This window comes from Orcinus orca, chromosome 17 (genome assembly GCF_937001465.1).
Source record: "Orcinus orca chromosome 17, mOrcOrc1.1, whole genome shotgun sequence".
In the NCBI taxonomy this organism is placed as follows: Eukaryota; Metazoa; Chordata; class Mammalia; order Artiodactyla; family Delphinidae; genus Orcinus; species Orcinus orca.
The window spans coordinates 85,149,541-85,172,148 of record NC_064575.1 but is presented as its reverse complement, the minus strand read 5'-3'; the positions used below and the strand labels follow the sequence as shown (position 1 = coordinate 85,172,148).

The window sequence follows — 22,608 nt, the reverse complement described above, 5'->3', positions numbered from 1 at the left end:
CACCCTGGAGAGTGCCCTGAAGGAGAGGCACAGCCTCTGCAAAGGATGACCTTGGGGGGCGCCCCCTGCATGTGGCTCCCTGAGGACCCGGCCTCTGAGGACAGACCTGAATGATGGTTAGAGCTCGCTGGGTGGGGAAAGGAGGGCAGAGAGCCTTCCAGGCAGGGGTACCCCAAAGAGGAAGGGACAGGAAGGAGGTGACCCCACGGCTCAGCCCCAGAGCAGCGGGGAGCCACAGGGGGCTCCGTGCCGCGGAAATGACAGTATCCGGTCGGCACTGGGGCGACGTACAAAGATGAGAAGACAGAGCCGCCTCCTGCAGCTCACGTCAGATGGGGGACACCAGGAGGGAAGGAAAGGGCCACGCTCCATCTCCTCATCCCCCCGGGACAACAGCGGTCCGTGTCCCGTGGCACTGGTGCACAGGAAGTCCTAGCCCTGTGTGAACCCCGCAGGCTCCCTGCACCCCTGCAGCCCGCCCTCCCTCACCTTCAGAGTCGCTCTGCGCCAGGCATCCCTGGGGCGAGGCTGAAGGAGAGCACGACTTCACCCCAGGAGGAAGGGAGGGGCGTCCTGCATGGCCGGGCTCGGACCCGAGCGCCTCCGTCTTCTGTCGGTCAAGGAGCTGCATGGATTTCAGGCAACAAGAGTCCCTGTGCATTGCCCGGGGTCCTGGGCTGGGGATGGCCTTAGGCTTTAGGGCCCCACAAGTGATGCTATTCACCCCGAGAGTCAGCAAGGGAGTCCCAAGAATGCCCAAATCAGCCAAACGCCATCTTTCCAGAAGCCCTGCTGTGGTGCAGGGACACAGCGACCGTGAGAGGAGATGCCCAACGTGCCCCAGGACCAGAAGCTTCCGAGAGTCATCACAGAGCAGACGAAATGCCAGTGTGCCCGGAGTCGCCTTCTCCTGCAACCGGCATCACTCTGGATGAGACCAATGACCCGGAAAACGCAGCCTCTTTTTAGCGGCACGGCTTGGGGGCAAGATGACAGGCCAGCTGACATTTGAGTCGGCCCCACTGGGGACTTTCACAGAGGGCATTTCATCCCTTCACATCTGGATTTGCAAATCTGATCAGAGCTGTGCCTGGTCCAAGCTGACAGCCTCGCTCTGGGGGCACTTACACGTCCAGGTGACACCACCAGGCGCGGGGTGGCTAGGCAGGGAGACGGGCCACCGAGCTATTCCCGGGCCCTCCGCCCGTGCACTGCCTGCAGGGCCCGGGGCAGCCCAGAGCCCATGGCTCGACACCACTGTGCAGGTCTGGAGCCCGCGGCCTAGCCGCACTTTGCTTCTGCGGCCCCTGGCCAGGCTGTGTGACCCGGACGGGGCACGGGCAGCACGGTCCCTGACCCGCACCCCATCCCGCCGTGCTCCGGGTCCAGCTCTTTCTTGAGTCCACGCAACCATGCGGCCGGTGGACCTGGTTTCCCCGCATCCTCGGGAGCTGCAGGTGGACCCTCCTCCGGGCCCCCGTGACACACACCCCCACTGTCCTCCTCCCGTGCCGGGACCCCTCTGCATTCTCAGCTCCACTTTTAAACGGCAGTGTCCATCGAGGCTCTGCTGGGGCCCCCTCCACCCTGCAACTGGGGAAACCACCTGTCCCCGGTGTCCCCTAGCTCTCTCTCTGCAGCCCTGTCCCCTCAGCCCCAGCCCTGGAAAGCCAGCTGTGGGCACCTCACACTGACCATGTGCCAAACCTGTCTCGAGCTTCCCCCTGGACCCGCCCCTCCCAGGAGGCCCCCTCCAGTCTCCGGCTCCGCCACCGGGCGCACACCATCCCACGCCCCGACATCTCTGTTGAAGGAGGCCGGGAACGAGCTGCCCCCGGGAGGCCCCAGTGCTGCCGGGCCCTGAGTGCAGACGGGAACCACAAGGCACCTTTCCACCTGCGACGGCTGGGCACCCTCCCCAAGGGCGAGGCTGGCTGGGGACCCCTCTGCGCTGCCGCAGCACGTCGCTGGAGGCGCTGAAGAGCCTGCTGCCCGCCACCGGGCACTGGCAGGACTTCGCCCACCTGGAGCTGCAGGGAGCCTGGGACTCTTCGCCACCACCCACACCGACCCGCAGGGCATGGGCCTCCTCGCCAGGTAGGGGCGGGGTGGGGCCAGGGGAAGGGGACTGCCCGGGTCACCCCTGCCCAGAAGGCTAGGCTGTGGACTTCCGTACCTCCAGGGCCTGCCTGCGAGCACAGCCCCACGGACTCACGCGTGCGCACGCAGGGCACAGAAAGCACGGGCGCCCCGCCCCCGTCTCACGCGCACACGCTGGAAGCCTAGGATGCAGGCGTCTTCCCCCGGCCCCTTCCACGGCCTGAGGCCTCCTAGGGGACAAGGGCCAAATCTGCTCCCCTGTCCATCCCATGCTCAGCCCGGGCCTGGCAGCCAGTGGGCGGCCAGTGGGTGCAAAGGGAGCAGGAAACGGTCGAAGAGAGATGTGCCCACCCACGCTCAGCAACACCTCTGGCCGCCTGGCCCCTGGGTTGGGGTGTGTGGGGAGGGGGACACGGGGCTGTGTCCGCAAGCCCAAGCCCTGCCCCTGCCTTTCGCCTGTGCCCAGGGCCATGGTGCAGAGCCGCTGCAAGCAAGTCGCGGCGCTGATCACCCAGCTGCTACCCAGCCTGCAGAGCCAGGAGCAGCGGGGGAGGAAGGCAGCCATCGTCCTCCTCACGGGGACCTGCGTGCGGCGAGGGGAGCCCCTCAGAGACAGCCTGAGCCCCTCGTCCGGCTGCCTCAGCCGCCGCCAGAACCACACCAGGACCTCACCTACCCGACAAACCCCTCACACCCCTCCTTCCCGCTTCCAGCTCCTTGGGGCCCGCGGTCGGGGGCTTCTGGCTGGGTCCGCACCTCCCAGCGCCCCCTCAGCCTGCAGCCTGGGGGGACTGTCTTTCCACGCACCCTGCTCCCTGACGACTCGAGGTCCCACCCCTGGGACCGTGAAGCCAAAAGGGCAGTGAAAGAGTAGAAGGAGACCCCAATCAAAGCCTGTGCTTCTCCCACCCCACCCCGCTCGAGGAAGGTCTGGGCCTCCCTCCACGGGGCTTTGTCCCCAAGGGCCCCACGAGCCAGGCTGCTGATGTACGCTGCTCCCAGCCTCACTGTGTGACCTCAGACAAGGACCTTTCCCCCTCTGGGCCTCAGTCTCCCCAGCTATACATTGAAGAATCGAACCAGCTTGGAGGTGGGTTTCAAATACCCATTAACCAAGATACCCGGAAGGAGCAGGTCAGCGCCCCTCTCCAAGCCGCCTGCCAGGCCCTGGTCCTACAGCCCTGCTCCCAGACACAGATGAAGGCCCCTAGGAGAGGATGCCAGGACTGACCCGCCTGCCCCGGGGGCCACCCAGTTCCTCTACAGCCCTGCCCTGCTGGAGGTGCTCCCCAAACAGGCCGCCCTGACCATGCTGGCCCAAAGCCTCAGGGACCCCAGCCCTGAGGTCTGCGTGCGGAGCCTGTAGGTCCTGGGAAACATCCTCTTCCACCCAGAGAAGGTAAGAGGGTGAGGGGAGCCGTGGCTGGAGCAACCCCCAGAGCGGCCAGGTGTGCGGGGTGCAGACAAGGTCCCCTGGGTTGGAATCCCGGCTCTAGGGACACAAAATCACCTTTCTGGGGCTCGGTTTCCTCACTTGCAGAATGGCGCTGGTGACGGCCTCTTGGCGGGGCCGCGGGAGGGGTGCAGCGTCTACTCCCGAAGGACGCTGCCTCCACCACACCCGGGAATAGGCGGACGCTCCTGCAGACCTCCAAGCACCTAGGAGGAGCCCCCCAGGTGGCACCCCAAGGCTGGCCCGCAGACAGGAGCCTCCCCTGAGAATCGTATGGGCGGGTACCCCCGGTCATTGCAGACTCAGCCTCACTCCCTCCCGATTGCCCCCATCACCGTGCAACCCACATCCCATAATGAATGAACAGCTGGAACATCACCAAAGAAGCAGAAGAAAAGGCCCGCAATGCTGCCTTAGGGGGTCTGGCCGTTCCATCTACAGCCCCCCAGCTCATCCACCTACCTACCCACTCATCCATTCATAAAGTCAGCCATTCATCCCTCCATCCCTCCATCCATCCATCCATCCACCCACTCATCCATCCACCCATCCACTTGTTCCTTGGGTCCTTCGTTTATGAGTCATTCTTTTATTATTTCTTTCATTCATTCATTTCACTCAATCAGTTATTCACGTTTGCTTTGTCACTCATTCATTCATTCTGTCAGTGGTCAGCCATCCAGACACCTGTCCCCAGGTGTTCTCCCAGACAGGCAATCAGTAGGAAGTGTCCATGTGCTTCCTCTCTACCCCGCACTGAGTGTGGACCTGCAGGAACAGAGAAGACAGAGCAGAGGGGGCTACCAGACCAGGACGGCCAGGGCTAGGGAGGGCGGATGGTTCCAGAGGGGGCGTGCAGCCACAGCAGGGCTGGGGGAGACAACACACCCTGAGCCCCTCGGCCAAGGAGACCTGCTTCTGTGGGGACACGTTGAACGGGGCAGGGATGGAGTGGGCCCCAGGGCTGAGGGAGGGGCTGCAGTCGCTGCCCTAGACGCCAGAGAGGCCCCCTCCGCTGGGGCCCATGAGAACAAATGGCCCCGCAGGACTGTCCACTTCTGTCTACCGTCAAACACAAATCGCACTAACTGGGTGCCGGTGTGTGCACTGGGAGACCGGAGAGTAGCTACACGCAAAAGACACAAACCGGCCGCTTACACACGGTAGAAGTGCATTTCTCTCCCGCCGCTGTGGCTGTCCTGCTCTGCACTCCCCAGGGGAGCAGGCTCCTCGTTTGCTGTGCTCCATTCTGGGTGCTGCCCTCCTCTGCAGGGCCTGGGCGGCCACCACCATGCCCACTCCAGCCAGCAGGCACACCCTGCCCCTTGAGGCGCGACCTGCAAGTTGATCACTCACTCCTGCTCCAGTGGTCACGCGAGGAGGCCAGGGAAGTCCACCCCTGCCACAAAGGGGTCCTCTTACCAGGGAACAAGGGGCCAGCTCGGCAGGCGGAAGGAGGGCCCCCTCCACCAATCCCACTGCTCCCCTCGGGGGAGGGGATCCAGACAACTAGGTTAAAAACTACTCGACAGTCATGGGACAATCACATGGAAAATCTGCGTGCTGCTTTCAGGACCAGCACCCAGCCATGTTCGTCCTTGTTAGAAATTCTATTTTGCTTTTAGAAGATGCTACCAATGTCATGCCTACATATTAATGAAATAATTCAACTGAAAACACTGCAAATGTGGCCATCGAAGGAAGGCAGACACGCTCCAGTTAGCATGCCTCCCACCCACAGCCGACCTGAAACCATTCCCGTTCAGGTCACCTGTGACCTCCCCACAGTGGACCCGTCAGCACACGTGACTGGGTGACCTTCCGTCCGCTTGGCCCCAGGACCCCTCCCTCACTTGGTTTTCCTCCCACGTCGAAGGTGGTGTCTTGTCATCTTCACCGGTTCTTCCTCCTGTTCTTGGACCCCTTCCCGCCGTTCTCCTTGGTCTACACTTGCTCCCTTGGTGGTATCCTCCAATCTTTATGTACCGCCTATAGGCCAATTGCTCCCAAACCTGAATCCCAAACGCGGACCTGAACTCCAGCCTCGACCCTCAAACTGCTTGGATTCTAGCAGCATCTCAAACTCAACCTGTGCACAACGGACCCCTCACCCTAAACAGGCTCCTCCTGCAGCCCCCATCTCAGGTGATGGGGGCTCCACCCGTCCAGTTGCTCCAGCCCCAAACAGTAAGGTCGTTCAGCCAATCAACAAACCCCACAAACACCCAGGCGTGCTCCTGCCTCAGGGCCTTTGCACTTGCTGCTCCTTCTGCTGGAAAGCTCTTCCAGCACCTCTTTGTAAGAATTTGCTCAGCTGTCACCTTCTCAGTAACAAATGCTCTGATCCTACTTAAAATTAAAACTTTAGGGACTTCCCTGGTGGTCCATTGGTTAAGAATCCGCTTTTCAATACGATCTCTGGTCGGGGATCTAAGATCCCACATGCTGTGCAGCACAGCCAAAAAATAAATAAACAAACAAACAAATACATAATTAATTAAATAATTTTTTAAAAATCTTCATAACCACCACCTCTGCTGGTACCTCCACCCCAGTCGGTCCCACCCCTGCCCTACTGTATCATACCACTCGTCATTGACTGACACACGCCATGTTGTGTGTTTAACTTTGGGTCCTTCCCGTTAGAATCCATTCTGCCCGTCCAGTCCACTGCCAGACCTGGGTCCCAGCACCCTGGCTGCACCCAGTTGGTGCTCAGAAAGTGTTTGTCACTGAAATTAATTTAATACTGTAAAACTAAACACAGCTGAGGAAGCCAATGAAGTTGCCTAAAACTTGCTTAAAGGTGGTAAAATCAGCCTAGTTTGCACAAGTCATCGATAAGGGGCTTGATGGCGGGAAACATCCATTTGCTGACATGTCCCTTTCTGACATGTCCATCCAGACAATTCATGAGCACCCTGCACACAAGAGGAGCAGAAAGAATTGGCTGAAAATGAACTTAGCTTTTTCTTTTGAAGTAACGTAAACATGGGAAATGGTCATTGCAACATAGAAGCCACCACTGGTGCACCCAGCTCCCCAGGATGTGAGTCGCCAGCGACCTCAGTGTGTGCCCACCTGACCAAATTTGTCTCCTCCAGCCCGCCAGGCCCTCTCTGACCCATGGGGAGGCCAGGAATGGGGGTAAAGGCAGGGTGGGACGGAGGAAGGGAAGGGTGGTCTCCAGGACTTGGTGGGGGCCCTCTGGCCAGCACGGGGCCGGACAGGAAGGACCTGGGAGCCAACTAGCCCGGGGCTAATGCTCCCCTAACCCCAGGAGGACCCCCAGTGGCTCAGAGAGGAGAAGCCTGTCCGCAGTCTGTCCACAGCTCCCAGAGGACAGACCAGGGCTCGGAGCTCATTTCCCTCATGGGCAGAGCCAGGGCGGGATCCAGCAGGGTGCAGGGAACTGCAGGTGCCCAGGCCTGGATGGGGGTCTGGGAAGGGCAGAGTCTGTGTTGGCTCTGGGTCTACCCGGCAGGGCTGGGGTGCGGGGTGTGTGCAGAGGCAGGGGTCCCACTGCCCACTGTCCCCACCTCCCCGAGGGACGCCTGCTCCGTGGACTGCTGCCGCCCTTCCTCGACGGGCTTCTTCCACAGCAGCGAGCCGGTGGTGGTGCGCGTCATGGGCACCGTGACGGACGTGCTGCACCGCCTGGGCGCACACAGCACAAAGGCCCAGAGCCTTGGCATCGCCATCAACGCCCACTCCTTCTCCAACGACGTGAGTGTGCCCAGGGAGGGGCGAGTGCCCCCATCTCATGCCCTTCCTGTGCCTCCCCCGCTCCCTTCCTCGAAGGCGGGGAGGACCCCAGGCCACGGTCCAGCTGGGGCAGGGAGGTGGAGGTCCAGGGCAGCTCCCTGGGTGTGCACCGGCGCAGGTGGACCAGCCGGGAGGCCACCAGGTGGCGCTCGCCCCTCTCCATGGGGCTGAACTAGCACCGACATCCAGTCTCTCCAACCCCACCTGTCTTCACCTTCCTGACCTGTCAGCACGTTTGCAATGGCAGATTTTCCTTCACTGGGAAATTAGAGGGATAAGCCCCGCCCCCCCAGCTGCATTCATGACACTCGGGTTGTCAGGATGTGATTGTGAGCATGAGAGAGAAACGATTTCAGGTCCCTGAGGATGGCCTGTGACCCTCCCCAGGAGCCCTGTCCCTGAGAGCCCTGAGCCCAGGTGAAAGGGTCCCGCTGAGGGGACTGAGCCCCGTCCCCACCACGGAGCGGAGGGTCAGGAGCCCCAGGCAGGTCTGGCTCTGGCCCTGAGCCTCTGCCTTGCAGGAGCGGGATGGAGTCCAGGCAGCGGCCATGGCACTGTTCAGGGAGCTGGTGGCGTCAATGACAGGCAGAAAGCTAAGTGGCCTGAGAACCCAGGTGCACCAGAGCATGGTGGCCCTGCTCCTGCACCTGAAGGACAGCTGCCGGGCCGTCGTCACAGTCAGTGCCTCCCGATGGGCCTTCGCCTTGGCGGGGCTGGGGACCCACGGGTAGCAGGGGGCAGGGGACTGGGGGTCTGTAGATGGCAGGGGGTGCTCCCTGGGGCAACAGGTTTGGCCCCCTCCTTGGTTTCCCTGCCCCTCCCCATGTGCACACACGTGCACTCACACACACGCGCAAACACGTGGCCGTGCCGTCTGTGGTCAGGACGCTGTCTGTCCTGCTCACTGCTGTGTCCCCAGCGCCTGGCCTTCAGTCGGGGCTCAGGTTGTTCGTTGAACTTGCTGAGATATGGGCTGAGCCCTACTGCGTGCCAGCCCGTGCCCCACGCCAGACCACTAAGACGCAGCTTGGCCTTCCTGGAGCTCCCAGAGGCCAGGGAGATGGACAATAGCGGCCAGTGTCCCAGCCAATAGGGGCTGAGCGGGGCCTGGTGCCACGGCCAGGGAGGTGGGCGGGCTGAGCGCAGCCTCACAGGCAGCGGGAAGGAGCCCAGGAGGGGCCGCGCCCACGCTGCGGCTTCCTCAGACCCTACCCCAGCCCGGGCCCTCCCCTGCGGTCCCCCCAGCAGGCCAAGCTCGCCTTCCACCGCGGTGCGGCTGCGGCACGCCCTCTCCTGCATGCTGGCCTGGGGGGCGAGCCTCGGCGCCAGCCACTTCCTCTGGAGCTGCCTGGTTCAGGGCCGCAGCGGGGGATGGGAGGGGAGGGGGGCCAGGAGCCGGGCTCCCCGGGGCTGGGGCTCCGGTCCATGCTCTGCGGGCCCAGCCCTCTGGCCCCAGCGAGTGGCAGGCGTGCTCCCCAGATGAGCCGCAGCCAGGAGGGGCTCAGCACCCCCTTGGCACAGGCCCTCGGCTGCCTGCACAGCCGCCGTCGGCACATCGAGACCTGGGCAGCGCTCTTCGTGGGGGAGCGGGGCCGGGCTCGCGGACCCCCGGGCCTGCCCCGCCTGAGCGCCCTGAGCTCACCCGCCCGCCCGGCGCCTGCCTCGCCACTGCAGCTGGAGCTCGAGGGCCACTGGCAAGAGGAAAGGCGGCGAGGGGGCGAGGCCTCAGAGGGTCAGGAGCGGGTCCAAGCCCCTTCCACCGGCCAGCGTGCTCCTGGCTGTCACACAGGTTATACCATCTGCCACCACCCCCAGGCCGTGTCCCAGATGGTCACGCGGGGCTGAGAGGGGGTGGGGAAGGGGAGCACCCAGGCCCGGAAGGCCCAGGAGGTGGGGTCTGGGTGCCAACCTGCCCCCCGCACCCCAGGTGGGAACGAGGGCGCTGCCCTGTCAGGGCGGGGCTGTGGGCAGACGGACCGCAGGGGGCACCTCTGACTTCTCCCTCCTCTCCTGGAGCTTTTGAGGATCTTAAGAATGACCCAGAGCCCAGCATCCAAGAACCTGCCACCAGGCAGTCCTCCTTCCTTCAGCAGGTGGCAGCCGGAGCGCGCTGACGTCCAGCCGTCCTCCCTCACCTTCCTGCTCACCCACCCCCAGCCCCGGGCCCACCGTGTCAGGCAGCCCTGCTCTGTCCACACAGCGCTTGGCTGCATAACATTCTTCCATTTGAAAGAAAGATCTAGATTCAACAAAGATGTGTCACACCTGTACGCTGCCTGCCCACCATTCCGTGGGTCCCCAGGGGAACCAGGCAAGCCCCAGGGGACACTGGCAGGCCTGGGTGAGGCCGGGGAGACCGTGTCCCCCAGAGACAAACTGGGAAGTCTGTGCAGCGCCCTGCAAATGACAACCCCTCCCCTCATGGAGATCAGGTGGGCTCCCCTTGGCCAGAGCCCAAGCCATGGCCTGCCAGTGTCCTGGGCGCTGGGAGGGCACTCCCAGGGCGGCCTTGGCCCTCGGGGCTCACTGCTGAGTGCAGCCATTCACCGAGGCACTCCAACGGCATTCAGCTTGTCTCTGGTTTAGAGCTCCGTAGTCACGGGCAGTGCTGACGGTGGGCAAGAGGCCCCGTGGCTGGTCTCCCTCAGCTCCTGCGACTCAAGGTCTCTCTCCACCCCCATCTCTAGCCTCCTGAATCCAGTCAGGGCTGGCACCCGGGGTTGGCAGCGGAACCAGCCTGGCCCAGAGGCAGACCTTCCTGGTGGGCCTGGCCCATCCTGGATGAGCTGTGTGGCCTTAGGCGAGGGTCTCAGCTCTCTGAGTCTCAGCTGTCCCATCTGTAAAATGGGTAGTAAGACCTTCCTCCAAGACCCCTTGGAGGGCCGAGTCTAGAAAGGGTCCCCCGACTCCCAGGGAGCCCCTGGAGACCCACCTGACCTTCAGGAGGTCCTTCCCCTCCCAGTCTTGGTCTTTCCACTTGTGCAATGGGCAGGTGGGCCCTTTCTCTGCCTGTGAGACCCTCCCTCGCCGGAGTCCTCCCTAGGGCCTCCCCCCAGGGTGTCTCTCTCGGGACCCCAGCCGGCCGCCCTCCAACAGGAGGTCCAGCCCAGCCCAGCCTGCCCCCTGCTTTCCCCCACCACCACCCCCCGTGCCCTTCCTGACCCTCCCCACTCCGCCCAGACAGAGCTTCCACCTGGAGCGCCTTGGCCACATCCCCAGCCTCGACACCTCCACAAGCCCCATCCCTCAAGGGCCTGCCAAACAAGGCCCCCTGCCCCTCGTCAGCCCCTCCTGAGGCCGGGCACCCCCCTAGCCGGCTCACCACCCCCCTTAGACTGTGAGCCCCTCGGGGCAGGGATGGGGCTGCACACGGCTGGCACCCAGGAGACCCCAAAACCTGGATGGTGGGTTGAAAAAATACAGCAACTTCATGGACACGCCCCAGATTCACTTGTGTTCTTGGGTGCGTTTGGGGAAAGGAGGAAATAACTCTTGGTAGAGCTGGCGGCCCCTCTCCACCTGGAAGCCCCGTCTCCCCGTCTGTGCATCTCTGAACAGGGCACCTGAGGAGGAGCTCTGGGTGGGTTTGCCTTTTCACGACTCTCCATCTTGTCCACGGACCTCCGCGGGTGCCCCCCCATCTCTCCTCCGCTGCAACCCCCTGCCTGGGGGGGAGGGGTGCACTCCTTCAGGACCAAGAGGCCTGAGGGGGAGGGTCCCCTCGGTCCAGCTGGTGGGTAGGAGTGCCATCTCTCCTGAAACGGGGGGACTTCCCTGGTTTCACCCAGCACTTGCCCCCTGGCCACCTCCGGGCAGTGGGCAGGCAGGCCTCCCGCACATCCCTCCACCCGGCCACAGTTCACCCTCCCTCTGGGAAGTCTGGTTTAGTAAAAGCTTAGAGCTGGGTGGGCCTGGACCCAACAGGTTCCTGGAGCCAATGGTGACCGGGCAAGCCCCCAGGGGAACTGAGACAGGAGAAGTCTGAAGTGGTGGGAGCCCAGTCCTGGCCAGCAGGGCGGGGGGCTCTAGACCCGGGCTCACGGGAGGTGCCCCATTAACCGTACCAGCAGCAACAGTTCACCGCCAGGCCGGCCAAGGCAGACCAGGGGCGGGGAGACAGGGCCTGTGACCTGGTGGGTGGGCCACCCTCCCAGCTGGGGAAGGTGCAGCCCACCCGACCCAGGGAGGGGCCGGCCCCCAGCCCTGCGAGAGCTGAGAGCTGCACATGGGGAGGCTGGGAGCAGGGCAACCCATGCCCCCAGGCAGACCCTGCCCCTCCCACACACACTCTGACCTATCACGGCAGGCCCAGTCGGCCACCATCACCCGCTCCCTGCTCTGGGCCTCTAAGGACACCTGGTGGGGGCAGCGCAGCCATCCCACTGGACACAAGCCCTGAGGAATTACCAAATGACCCACCCTGTCCTGCACAGGAGCAATGCCGGTGACCCGGCCTTGAAACAGCACCATGGCAACTGGGCAGAGCCCGCTCAGGCCACAGCCCTTGCTCTGGTCTATCTGGGATGGCCCCTGCCCCTAAGCCAGGGAGCGCAAGGACCCGGCGTGGACGCCAGGGGGCGCCCCAGCACAGCCGGCCAGAGGGGCTGCCGGCCCCGTCCTGTTCAGGGGCCTTCCCGGGGCCCCGCCTGCCCACTCGAGGCCGCCTGGCCCCCACCAAACACACACAGCCACAGGGTCCGGTTTTATTGCCTTCGAGTGTCCAGAACATCTGACCGCCCCAGACCAAATAATTTAAGGTGCCTCACCTCAGGGTGAGGGGCTGCAGAGGAGGAGCCGGGCCCAGTGGGTAAAAACTACACCAGCCCCCAAACCAACGGGCCAAAGAGGAGAGCCGCCCAGGGGCAGGGGCAGGGCACTGGCAGGAGAGCCAGGGACACAGGGTGAGGGGGAGATTAGGGGGAATTAAGCCTCAGAGGAACAGAAGGAGCCGAGAGCGCAGACAGAGACACACGGGGCACGGAGGACGAGACAGACGCGGGCATGTAGACAAAAGGAAGGATGGGCCAGACAGTGGTGCGAGCACACACACACACACCTGCACGCGTGTGTGGACAGAGACGCAGGCGGACGGTGACAGGAGACAGCAAAGGGCGCGTGGGGCGGGCCGGACCGTTGGTGGCGGGTGTGCGAGGCATCTGGAGAGGAGGGAGACGGAGCCCCGCTGAGCCCGAGGCCAGGGCGCCAGGGTCCTGAGCTACATGACACAGCACTTGGTCTTGTGCGCGTGCGGGTCCTTGAACCGCAGTCTCTGCTTGGGCCGGTATTTTTCCAGGTAGGTGAGCTGTTTGCTGTTGATCGCTCCACGCCGCTTCCTGGGCAGACGGAACAGGGGGGATCAGGCGGGACCCGGGCTCGGCCACCTGCCCTGCCCCAGGGCCTCGAGGCACCAGAGTCCAGTGGGGCTGGAGCGGGTCCTCGTAGCCAGCAGAGCCCGTCCCGCCTCTAGGCCTTTCCCCGGGCTGCTCCTGCGGCCAGAATCACCCTTCCCCCATCACCTGCAGTCACCGCTGCAGGCCTTCGACTCACCTGGCTATCACCTCCTCCAGGCTGGCTCCCTGACCCCACCCACGAGGTCCCCGTGTCTACCTGGGTACCACCTCACCCCCAGGCCCTGGGACCCCAGAGGCCGCAGGGGTGAGGCCTGGGCATCCCGGCTGGCTGGGAGGGGGAGTAGAGGAGGGGGGAGGTGGACCTCAGGTGCCCAGGTGTGAGGGCACCTAGGGCTGCCCACCGGACGCTTCTGGAGGCCATCTGTCCCCACCCGCCCGTGACCTCAGACGTGGCCACAGACTTGCTCTAGCCAAGGAAACGTGAGCGGGGGAGGCGCAAGCCTGTGCTTCTGAGTCACCGGGCTGGGCCCAGCCCCCAGTCACGGGCCTCGGGCCTCAAGCTGGGGAACCACCAACGAGGCGGGTGCAGGAAGGGCTCCGGGGAAGGCCCGGCCCTCGCCCTGGTGCCCCTTGGATCTGCAGAGCTGCACACAGGCTCACGGAGAGAAACAGCGTGTGCCTGTGTGTGCGCGCGTGTGTGAAGGAGTGCCGGGCTCCCGAGGAGGCCTGAGCTCCCACGGGTGCACGCAGGCCTGGCTGTCTGGCTGGTAAACAAGCCTGCCTCTGGGAGAAAGGTGGCTGTGCCCTGGGAGCCACCACTGGGGGAGCAGCACAAGAACACACACAGGCACAGAGCGTGCGTGTCTCTCACACACACACGCACGCACACACGCACGCACACGGCGGCTGGGCTGGGGGCGGGGGCAGGCCCAGTGCAGGCCCAGGTCCTCTGCCATCCGCCCCACTGTCCCTGCTGACACCCCAAGACCCTGCACCACCAGGGCTCTTTTCCCGGGAGCAGTGGTAGAGACAGGAGCCCCCCACCCGAGGAGGGGGAGGGGGGAGACCCCCGTGGGGGCTGAGAAGCTGGGGCAGAGGCCCCAGGGGCCAGGGCTTCGGAAGGGCAGCTCTGAAAGACCGCCGTGCGTCAGTCATCCCTGGGGTGTTGGGGAAGGTGGGCAGGTGCCACAGGAGGTTCCTTTCACAGAGGGGCTGGGCTGGATGGCTTCTGGGGGTCCTTCCTCTCCCAGGTAAGGAGAATGACACCCCTCATCAGGAGTGCTGGAGGCTTAAAGAGCTGTTTGCCGCAACTCCCTACGCGGGCCTGCTCGTTACTCAGCGCAGCCCAGCCTGTCTGGACTGCCCCGCGCCCCAGGCTGAGGGAGCCGCAGGCCACGGAGGTGGGACCAGCCAGGCCCTCACTGGAGCCTCTCCTCACTCATACCTCCCAGCCAGGGGAGAAGGCCACACTCAGACACCAGTCCTCAGTCAGGGCCAGGCGGCCTGAGCGGTACGTTGGTACCACAAAAGGAGGCTGCACTGGACCGGGGGATACCTCAGAGGACACCCCGGGGCCAGGGGTCAGGAGTGCCCACTGGCAGGGCACTGGGCCCTGCGGGGCGGGGAGCACAGGATAAGGGCCCCCTCAACCCGGACCCCTGAGCGCTCACCACCGCCCTCCCCCACCGGCCACTCACTGTCGGATGAACTGGATGGCGTCCTCGTACTTCATCCCACTCTCGATGAGGGCCAGAGCCACGAGGACCGGAGCCCTAGAGCGGACGGCAGAACGAAATCACATCCGAGCCTCTACTCCCAAGCCCTCCCCTGACAGGCCGCCTACTGAAGACACAGAGCAATGCCTTCCCCCTTGGGGCCTGAGGGCTGCTCAGACTCCCCCAGTGCCCTGCCCTGCCCTGTGGAGGGCACAGGCTCCTCCCGACCCTGCTGTGTGACCTCGGGTGAGCCAGGCAACCTCTCTGTGCCTCAGACTCCTTGTGTGTAAATATGTTGGCGGGAAGGTTGAAGGAGGGAGAGTAAAGCGCTGGGCTTAGGTCTGGCTGTGGATAAGAGATTGACTCTTGGCTATCAACCCCACTCAGCCAGTCCCTCTGCAAACGGGGATTCCACCGCCTGGGTCCGTCAGTGAAACCCAGGCTATCTGCTGGGTGCCGGGCCTTTGTGCCTGGAGAGGGGCGGGGATGACAGCTCCTTCCTGCGCAAGTGCACAGTGCCAACCACAGCAGGAGGGAGCAGGGTCAGACTCTGGGAAGGACTTCCTCCCCGCCCAGGTCTGGGAACTTCCAAGAAAGGAGGTCAGCACCCACATCCGAGAGGGAGCCAGGCCACAGGGTCCTCAGGTTCAAGCCGGCTGCCCCGCCCCGCCAGCTCACCGTCCCAGGCCGGCCACGCAGTGCACAGCCACGCAGCTGCCGGGGTCGTCACAGAACTTGGTCTTCAGCAGGCTCAGCCAGTCCTCCACCACTCTGCCGGGCGGAGGCGCCCCGTCGTCAAACGGCCAGTCCTGCGGAAGGAAGCAGCCCGTGAGGGCCCTCCACACCTGAAGGTGGGCTGAGAGGCACAGGCTGGCCTGCCCACGGGCTCTCGGGAAGCACAGAGGATGTCGGGAGCCCACGAGGTGAGGGCCAGGGCACAGGGCCAGGGAGCTCCCCACTGCGAGGCTCCTCTTCATCCTCTCCGCTCCCTCAGCTGCCCTCTCCTCCAGGAAGCCTCCCCGGAACACCCTGCTCTTTTCTTCAAGGAGCCCCGGGAGCCCTACCCCCCTCCCCATCAGCCCACACTGCGATTCTGGGGTCAAAGCCTGACCCTCACCCAGCCTGAGAGGTTCTGGGTCAGGAGGCCCAAGGGGTCTGGCCCACAAACATGGTGACATGTGCCTGTCTGTGTCCCCAGCCCCCAGCACAGCTGTACAGAGCAGGCCGGGCCCAGTGAGGATGGAAGCACTTAAGTCCCAGTGGAGCAGCTTAGTGCCGTTGAGTGCAGCCACATGTGCCCACCAAGGCTAGGCCCCCGGGTCACCTAATCCTGTTGCCGGACTCCAGATTCAGCAACCCCTGGAGGAAACCGGTCTGCCTGGCGGCTGTAAGTCTAACTCAGATCCTTCCTGCTGCAGTGAGAGGGGTGCGAAAGGCTGCGGACTCCCTGTGCCACGGGTCGCTTTACCACGTTCACCTGGTGCCTTTCAAGCACCCACGCTCTACAGGTGAGGAAACTGGGGTCACTCAGCGGGGAAGGGGCAGAGGCGGGACTCAGGCAGGCCCGTCTGACCCTGAGGCTCCGACCCTTCCACCACTCTCACCACGGTCGCCTGGCTCGGCGTCCTCCCCAGAGGGCTGGCCCCAGGGCTCTGGTCGAGGCACCAGGAAACCCGTGGCCCATCCCACAGGGCCTGCCGCCTAGACGCAGGTCCCCAGCACCGGGGACCAAGGAAACAGCCCCCAGGGTCCCTCCCCACCGCCTCGGTAGAGCCTCCCCAGGGGCCCGCCAGGTGCCCCCAGCCCACCCTCCCGGAGGCACCCACTGCCTGGCGACAGGGTCCCGAACGCCAGGCAGGGAGACAGAGGTGCGCCCCTGAGGCAGCCCAGACCCTTAGAGGTGAGGCCCGGGCACGAACACGGCGAGGGGGGCGCAGCAGGGTGCACGCGGAGAGGCCACGCGTGCCTGCTTCCCGGTGCGGCGCCCCAGCCCCCTGCAGCCCCGCCCCGCGCGGCAGCCTCACCACGACGGTGATGCCGTCCTTCTCCAGTGGGGCCTTGTCGTAGGTCACTTCGCACACACGCACCACGGTGGTGGCCCCGTACTTCTTCAGGTCCTGGCAGGGGAAGGAAGGCAGGGCTGAGCCGGGACTGCGGGGCTCAGGGCTGGGGACCCCCTGACTGGGCAGAAAGGTGACACCCAGCGTGAATCACCAGTGGCTCACTGACTTTCAGGCTCAGTGACTTGCCGAGGGTGGGACAGTCTTTCCTGATGCTCCTGGGGCAACTGTCCCTGGGCCCACCCAGCAGCAGGGAGGGTGTCCCCACCGACCCTCCTTGCCATCGTGGCTACCCAGCCAGGAGCCAGCTTCCTAGCACTACCTCCCTCCTCTCGGGTGCTCAGGGCCCCAGATCACATCAGCAATTTCCAGGCAAAGATCCTGGGTCCCCAGGCAGGGACAGGACACCACCAGCCCACACATGAGCCCCTGCACGGTCCCTGCGCTGGGCAGCCCTCCCAGCCAGGGTTGCAGGGACAAGTCCAGTCAAGGGGCACAGCCAGACCCCGAACCGGGGCTTTCAGAGTCTCGGCGGGGCAAGCCTCGGGGCGGGGAGGGCAGGCGCCTGCCCAGATGGCAGCCAGGAGGGAGCCAGGCCCTGCACACCAGCGGGGAAGCCCTGGGCTGCCAGGGAGAAGGTCACAGCCAGGCGTAGGGATATTTATACGCTGGGGCGGAGGGCTCCACTCCACGGGGTCCACGTGCCGGGGCTGCACCCACCCCGACCTGCTCCCAGCAGCTATTTTAGGAGCAGTGAGGAACCAGCTGCTGGACCTTGCTCATCATGCGACGGGGACACTGGACCCAGTGAGGACAGCACAGAGCTATTCTGAGAATGCGGGGAGCAGGGGGCGGTGGTGCAGGGCTCTGAGGCCAAAGGGGTACCTCAGATCCCTCTGTGCCTGCAGCCGAGGGTGCTTCCACCCAGCCCAGGGCTGGGCCCTGACCCTCATCACAGACTGAGCGCTGCCCCCGGTCACACACTGAGCCCTGCCTCTAGTGACAGACTGAGCTCTGACCCTGCTCCCACACTGAGTCCTGACACTCCAACACACACTGAGCCCTAATCCTGGTCACACCCAGCCCTGACCCTAATCACAGGCTATACGGGGGGCAGCTCTCCCCTACAGGGTCCCACCTCAACATCCAGGGTCCAGGTCCCCCAATGGCAGGGTGCCCACTGCCTCTCTCTACGGAGTTGCTGAAGTCCCCTCGTGCCCAGGCCCCTGTTCAACCATGACAAGAGCTCAAGGGAGCTTATCTCATGTTGCAGAGGGGATGGCTGGAGGTCTGAGGCCACAAAGGCCCTGCACACAGCCACAGGCTCTGCAAACAGGAAGGGGCACTACAGAGGCCAGTCTCCCGCAGGGGCCAGGTGGAGAGCCGCAGGCTCTGCAGACACACCTGGCCCCATCTGCTGCGGCCACGAGCAGCGCACACCTCAACCTGCTGGCTCCCAGGGTCCGGCGGTCACTCTCTCCCGGGGCCACCTCAGACTCCCGCCCAGCCCCTCCTCACACAGATATCTGTGGCCTGAAGCCCGCAGCCGGCCTGTTCCAACCCAAGGACTCCCCCACCGCCACTCCCCACCCACCACTCCCCCACAGGTGGGCTTCCTGTGGCCTGGGCTGGCCGTGCAGCTGGCCTTCGTGCCCTGCGACCACCTGTGTCCAGGCTGTTGAAGCAGCCAGTCCTCACGTGGGGGACCTTCCCTCCTCCTTCGCTCAGCCTCCGCACAGAGGCCAAACAGCCAGCAAAGGCTCGGGACTGCGCCGGCCACAGGTGACGTCCCGAGGAGGCGAGGCCCGTTTCTCCTCCTGCCTCGGAACCTGCCTCTGTTCGTGCAGCGTGCACTCCCGCTGCCCACCCTGCAGGCCCCATTGGGCCCAGCGGATACCCCCGCAGTCCTCACACCAGCTGTGCGGGAAGGACACCCTCGGGTGCCCCCCGGGGACCCTGTAACCAGGCTGGCAGCTCCGCTCCCAAGCGCAGTCCCTGGGCCGACAGCTTTGCGTCTCACCCTGCGGCCCTCGGGAGGCCCCCGGCCGCGCGGCCGGGCGTGCTGGACACTCACCGCGATGAAGCTGCTGAGGGTGGCGTTGGTGGGGTTGTGCGTGATGAGGAAGCGCATGTTCTTGTAGCTGACCTCCACGGGGGCCGGCCGGTTCATCCGCGCCATGGCTGCACCCCGAAGGCGGGGCAGCGCCCGGGACGGGGCTGCAGGCAGGGTCGGGGACGCGGGTGGGAGAAGGCCCCAGCAGCCCCCCAGAACCCAAGGAGAACGAGATCCCTGTGCTTGTCCAAGAGAGAGAAAATGCTTCTTTAAAAACCTGCCCCCCAACACCGCGCACAAATATTGTGCAAATACTTGGGAGGGGGGAGGATGCTGCCCGGATTAACGGGTGGATAATTAAAAAAGAAAACCCAAATCTTTAAAAAACGAAAGGAACGAAAGAGCCCCCCGGAAGTAAAACGAACCAGTCCAAGCTCCTGTCTCTCGGAGCTGGATAATTACAAGGGGGCAAAAGCAAAAATAACGACAACCAAAAACAGTCAGCAAAGAAATCTTTAAAAAGCCCAAAGTGAGTCCGGCCGCTGCGGCCGTGGCCAGCGCTGTCCTGTCGCTGGGGACGCCCCGTCTGCATCCGTGGACAGGTCGACGGCCGCCTTCACTCAAAGGCCCCAAACCCCCAAGGACCAAAGGAAGAACGAACTCGAACTGAACCAACGGGGCGGCCTTGGGGTGGGAGCAGGCGGCTGTGACACGGGGCCTCCGTCACGTTACCCCATCGGGGTACGGCGAGTCCTGGAAGGGGGCAGGGGGCTCAGGCGGCAGAGCCGGCCCCGGGCCGGGCGGCGGGGGCCATGGGCGGGCGAGGGCAATGGTGAGGGCCGGAGGCGTGGGGTCTCAGCAGCAGGCGCGGCAGCAATGCTGGCCGCAGCGGCGCTCAGAGTGGCCCTCTGAGGCTCTCTCCATAAATCCCGGGCTGGTCAGCGGCAGGCAGCGTCTGGGGAGGAGGGGAGAAGAAGAAATGAAAAGGGAAAGGGTCCCCGGGCGCCCCACCTCCCAGGAGGGGTCCCGGCCAGTGCTTCTCCCGGGCCCTGCTACAAGGCCGCGCCGAGCGAGCCACCCTCCCTGGGCCTTGGTTTCCCCATCTGGGAGCACAAGGAAGGACGGCTCCTGCTAGGGCTGACCCAGGGCCCTGAGGTGACAGGACAGCCACCAGGACAGGGCAGAGAGGGACGGAGGGAGGGACACACCCCTCCCCCGGGAGCGTGCTGAACCCCGACACACGGATTTCAGGGCAGTCTGTGGTAACAGAGGCCCAGCCCCCATCCCCTGAGCCCGGGCACCCCAGGATGTCCACCCCCACCCCAGGACAGTCACCTCCTCCTCTGCAGAACGCCGGCCTCTGTGGCATTTCCAAGCCCACACTGCTCTGGGCCAGCCAGTCCTCCGGGAAAGGGGCTCAGGTGCAGAGGCCAAGGCGCCAGAGCACAGTGGGCTGAGGGTGTGGCAGCCTCACTCACAGCCATGCACCACCTTACGCATCTCTCAAGGGCTCCCCAGGGAAACCTCCGGCTCTGATCAGCCTCTGCCCTGGGCCACCGTCCACCACTCGCCCACAGGGCTGGCCACGCACCAGAGGTAAACAAGCGGCTCTGCCCTCCAGCAGCTCGGAGAAGCAGGGACAGACCACAGGGGCCAAATGGCCAGGATCGGCCACCGTGCTTGCCAAGATGGTAACAGTGCAGGTGGCCAGGAGTGGGGTCCCGCTGTGACAGGGCCTCAAGGAGGGATGCTGCTGGGCCACAGAGACGGCCATCAAGCACCTCATGCCTGTCTCTCACTCTCTAGGCCCCAAAGGGCCAGGGCCAGGGGCCTCAGCAGGAGCACCCAGCCAGCCTCACTCCCACCCGCACAGACGGGCTGGGAGGACTTGGGCACATCACTGGCCTCAGTTTCCCCATCTGTACAGTGAGGGGCCAAACGAGATGCTGTCAAGGTCCCTCCGGCACAACCCAGTGGTCAGCAGACGCCCCTGGCCACGGGGCTTGGCCCAATCCCACCTGCTCACCCGGCAGGTCCTCCATCCCCCGCGGCAGACAACTCTTACCTCTGCCCCGCCCAGCACCCCGTTCCCCAGCTGCCCACCAGGCCGGCTGGGCCCCTGGAACCTCAACCTGGGTGCAGACAGGGCCCGCAGCTGGGACCCAGACGCGGTGGAGGGCCTCCAGCGCCGCTCCCAGGCTCACACTCTGCTCCGTGCCTTGTCTAGGAGGGTTATGCGGGCATCCCCGGGGAGGGGGCAAAAGACAGGGAGAAGGGATCCCGCACCCCCCCAGAGCGAGCTTCGCTCCCAGTACAGGCAAGGAAGGAGCCAGCCGCGGGCGCCCTGAGCAGCACACAAACACCTGCCCCTCCTGGGCTGCGGGCTGTTCCTGTGTGCGTGCGTGTTTACCAGGAAGCCACAGGACTACAGGCCTCTCCAAGGGCCTGACCCGCCACCTCACCGCGCATAGCTGCTGGACACCTGGGGAGACCCCGGGGGCAAGGGCACATGGCCTGGCTCTTCTGCCAGTGTCCCTGGACGGCCCTCAGAGCTGAGGGCCCAGAGCCACACCACACTGCTGCCCACGTGAGCCTCAAGGGTCACCCGTCGGCAGGGGTCAGGGGGCCCGGCCCTAGCTAGAATGGGGTCAGGGTCTGGGCCAAGGTTGAACCAAGATCACTGCCCAGGCCGGGTCGGGCTCTAGCCACACACCCCACTTGTCTCCTCCATGTCTAGGGCCCACACCCCCAGGTGAGAGCAAAGCAGTGAAAGCCCCCTTTCCTGCCCCAGGCAGCCAGGCCTGCGGCTCAACCAGGCCTGTGGCCTCCCCCCAGGGAGGGGCCCTCCCTCCTAACCACACCCCCTCGGTGAGGTCACTGAGCAGGCCCCCAGGCAGGGCTGACCCAAGTCCACCAGCCACTGCTCCTGGCCGCCACCCCCCATGATGCGGGAGCCTTTCTGGGAGCCCAAGGCCCCTCCCTCTGGCCTTCCTACCACCGGCCCCACGTCACTGCTGGGCTGGGACCCCAGCGGCCTCCACCCGGGCCGGCTCTGAGCCCTCTGCTATTTCCAGGCCCGTTAGGGGAGGCCCCATCCTGGCCCCTGTTTGCAGATGAATAAACCAGCCAGGGAGAGCTGGAGGGCCTTCTCTGGGCCCTGACCAAGCCAGGCCCCGGGAAGTGCTCCCCGCGGGCGTTCTCAATCTCAAGTCCAGGAGGCTCATTCCCGGTGGCACAGCTGGTTGAGAAGCTGGAGTTTGCAGAGGGCTTCAGAGAGCGCCAGCCTCTCTGCACCCCGGACCCTGTATGATATTGGGGGGAGGCTGGAGGACCACGGCTCAGTGGGGTCCCAGGAGAGCTAAGGAGAGGGGGGGTTATGGGAGCACCGTGGGCGGGGCTGGGACCAGTGGGCTGGCGCCGTGGGCGCAGGCATCCTGTCCCGCGGTGTTCGAGCAGCAGGGCGAGGGGGCGGGGGGGGGGGGCGGGGGGAGACGGGCGGTGGTGGGGGGGAAGACGGGCGGGGGAGGCTGGTTCCGAGGGATACGGCCCCCTCCCCGGGGCGGGGCTGGGGTCCTCCCGGCTCACCGGCGCGCAGGCGTCCCGCCTCCACCGCCTCCATTCGCACGAGGCCGGGCAGGGCCAGGACGCGGTGGGTGAGACCCAGTGCGCGGGGCGCGCCGGCCTCCCCACGGATGCTCCGCGGCCAGGCTGCCGGGGGGCTATTTATAGCGCCCAGGCATCACGTGGGCGGCGTGGCCGGTGACCGGCGAGCGACCCGGCTTGTAGTGGCTCCCACACCTGCCGCCTAAATATAACCGCGACCCGGCCCCGCGCAGGGGCAAACAAAGGGGCGGCGGAGGGCCGAGCCGGGAGAGGAAACGCCGCGGAGGAAAGGGAAACGCAAGGGCGGGGGCGCTGCTCGCGCACCCCGCCTTCCTCCCGCCGGGCTCGGCGCCCTCCTGAACCCTCTGGGGCTCCCCATGGCCTTCCTTCTCCAAGGAAGGATTCGCTCTGCGGAGAGGGGGCGGCGCCAGGTCGTGAGGAGCTCAGCATGGAGCCAGGCTCCTGGCGGGACCGCAGCACAGGCCAAGGCCCAGAGGGCGAGCTCCCT

General features: G+C 65.0%; 2 protein-coding genes across 3 annotated transcripts in view; one reads left to right on the top strand and one right to left on the bottom strand.

Moving 5' to 3' along the window:
• The window catches only part of LOC101274978 (maestro heat-like repeat family member 5), a 39,860-nt gene extending 29,982 nt beyond the window's left edge, over positions 1 to 9,878 (top strand). The window contains 12 exon segments of the mRNA XM_033419936.2: positions 1,961 to 2,043; positions 2,046 to 2,097; positions 2,567 to 2,687; positions 3,356 to 3,499; positions 7,102 to 7,140; positions 7,142 to 7,279; positions 7,840 to 7,995; positions 8,564 to 8,586; positions 8,588 to 8,669; positions 8,798 to 8,909; positions 9,108 to 9,182; positions 9,335 to 9,878. Coding sequence (XP_033275827.1) covers positions 1,961 to 2,043; positions 2,046 to 2,097; positions 2,567 to 2,687; positions 3,356 to 3,499; positions 7,102 to 7,140; positions 7,142 to 7,279; positions 7,840 to 7,995; positions 8,564 to 8,586; positions 8,588 to 8,669; positions 8,798 to 8,909; positions 9,108 to 9,182; positions 9,335 to 9,432 — 1,123 coding nt within the window. The 3' untranslated portion in view covers positions 9,433 to 9,878.
• Positions 9,879 to 12,391: 2,513 nt separating this feature from the next.
• Positions 12,392 to 22,608, bottom strand: part of PTP4A3 (protein tyrosine phosphatase 4A3) — a 34,299-nt gene continuing 24,082 nt past the window's right edge. The window contains exons 1-6 of one of the 2 annotated variants that reach the window (XM_004265290.4): positions 22,083 to 22,269; positions 18,519 to 19,452; positions 16,409 to 16,501; positions 15,063 to 15,193; positions 14,367 to 14,441; positions 12,392 to 12,651 (exon numbers count right to left, since the gene is read on the bottom strand). In XM_004265290.4, coding sequence (XP_004265338.1) covers positions 12,534 to 12,651; positions 14,367 to 14,441; positions 15,063 to 15,193; positions 16,409 to 16,501; positions 18,519 to 18,623 — 522 coding nt within the window. In that variant the 5' untranslated portion in view covers positions 18,624 to 19,452; positions 22,083 to 22,269 and the 3' untranslated portion in view covers positions 12,392 to 12,533. Of the gene's footprint in view, positions 12,652 to 14,366; positions 14,442 to 15,062; positions 15,194 to 16,408; positions 16,502 to 18,518; positions 19,453 to 22,082; positions 22,270 to 22,608 lie in introns of those variants that run through there. The other variant, XM_033419719.2, reaches the window with a different exon arrangement.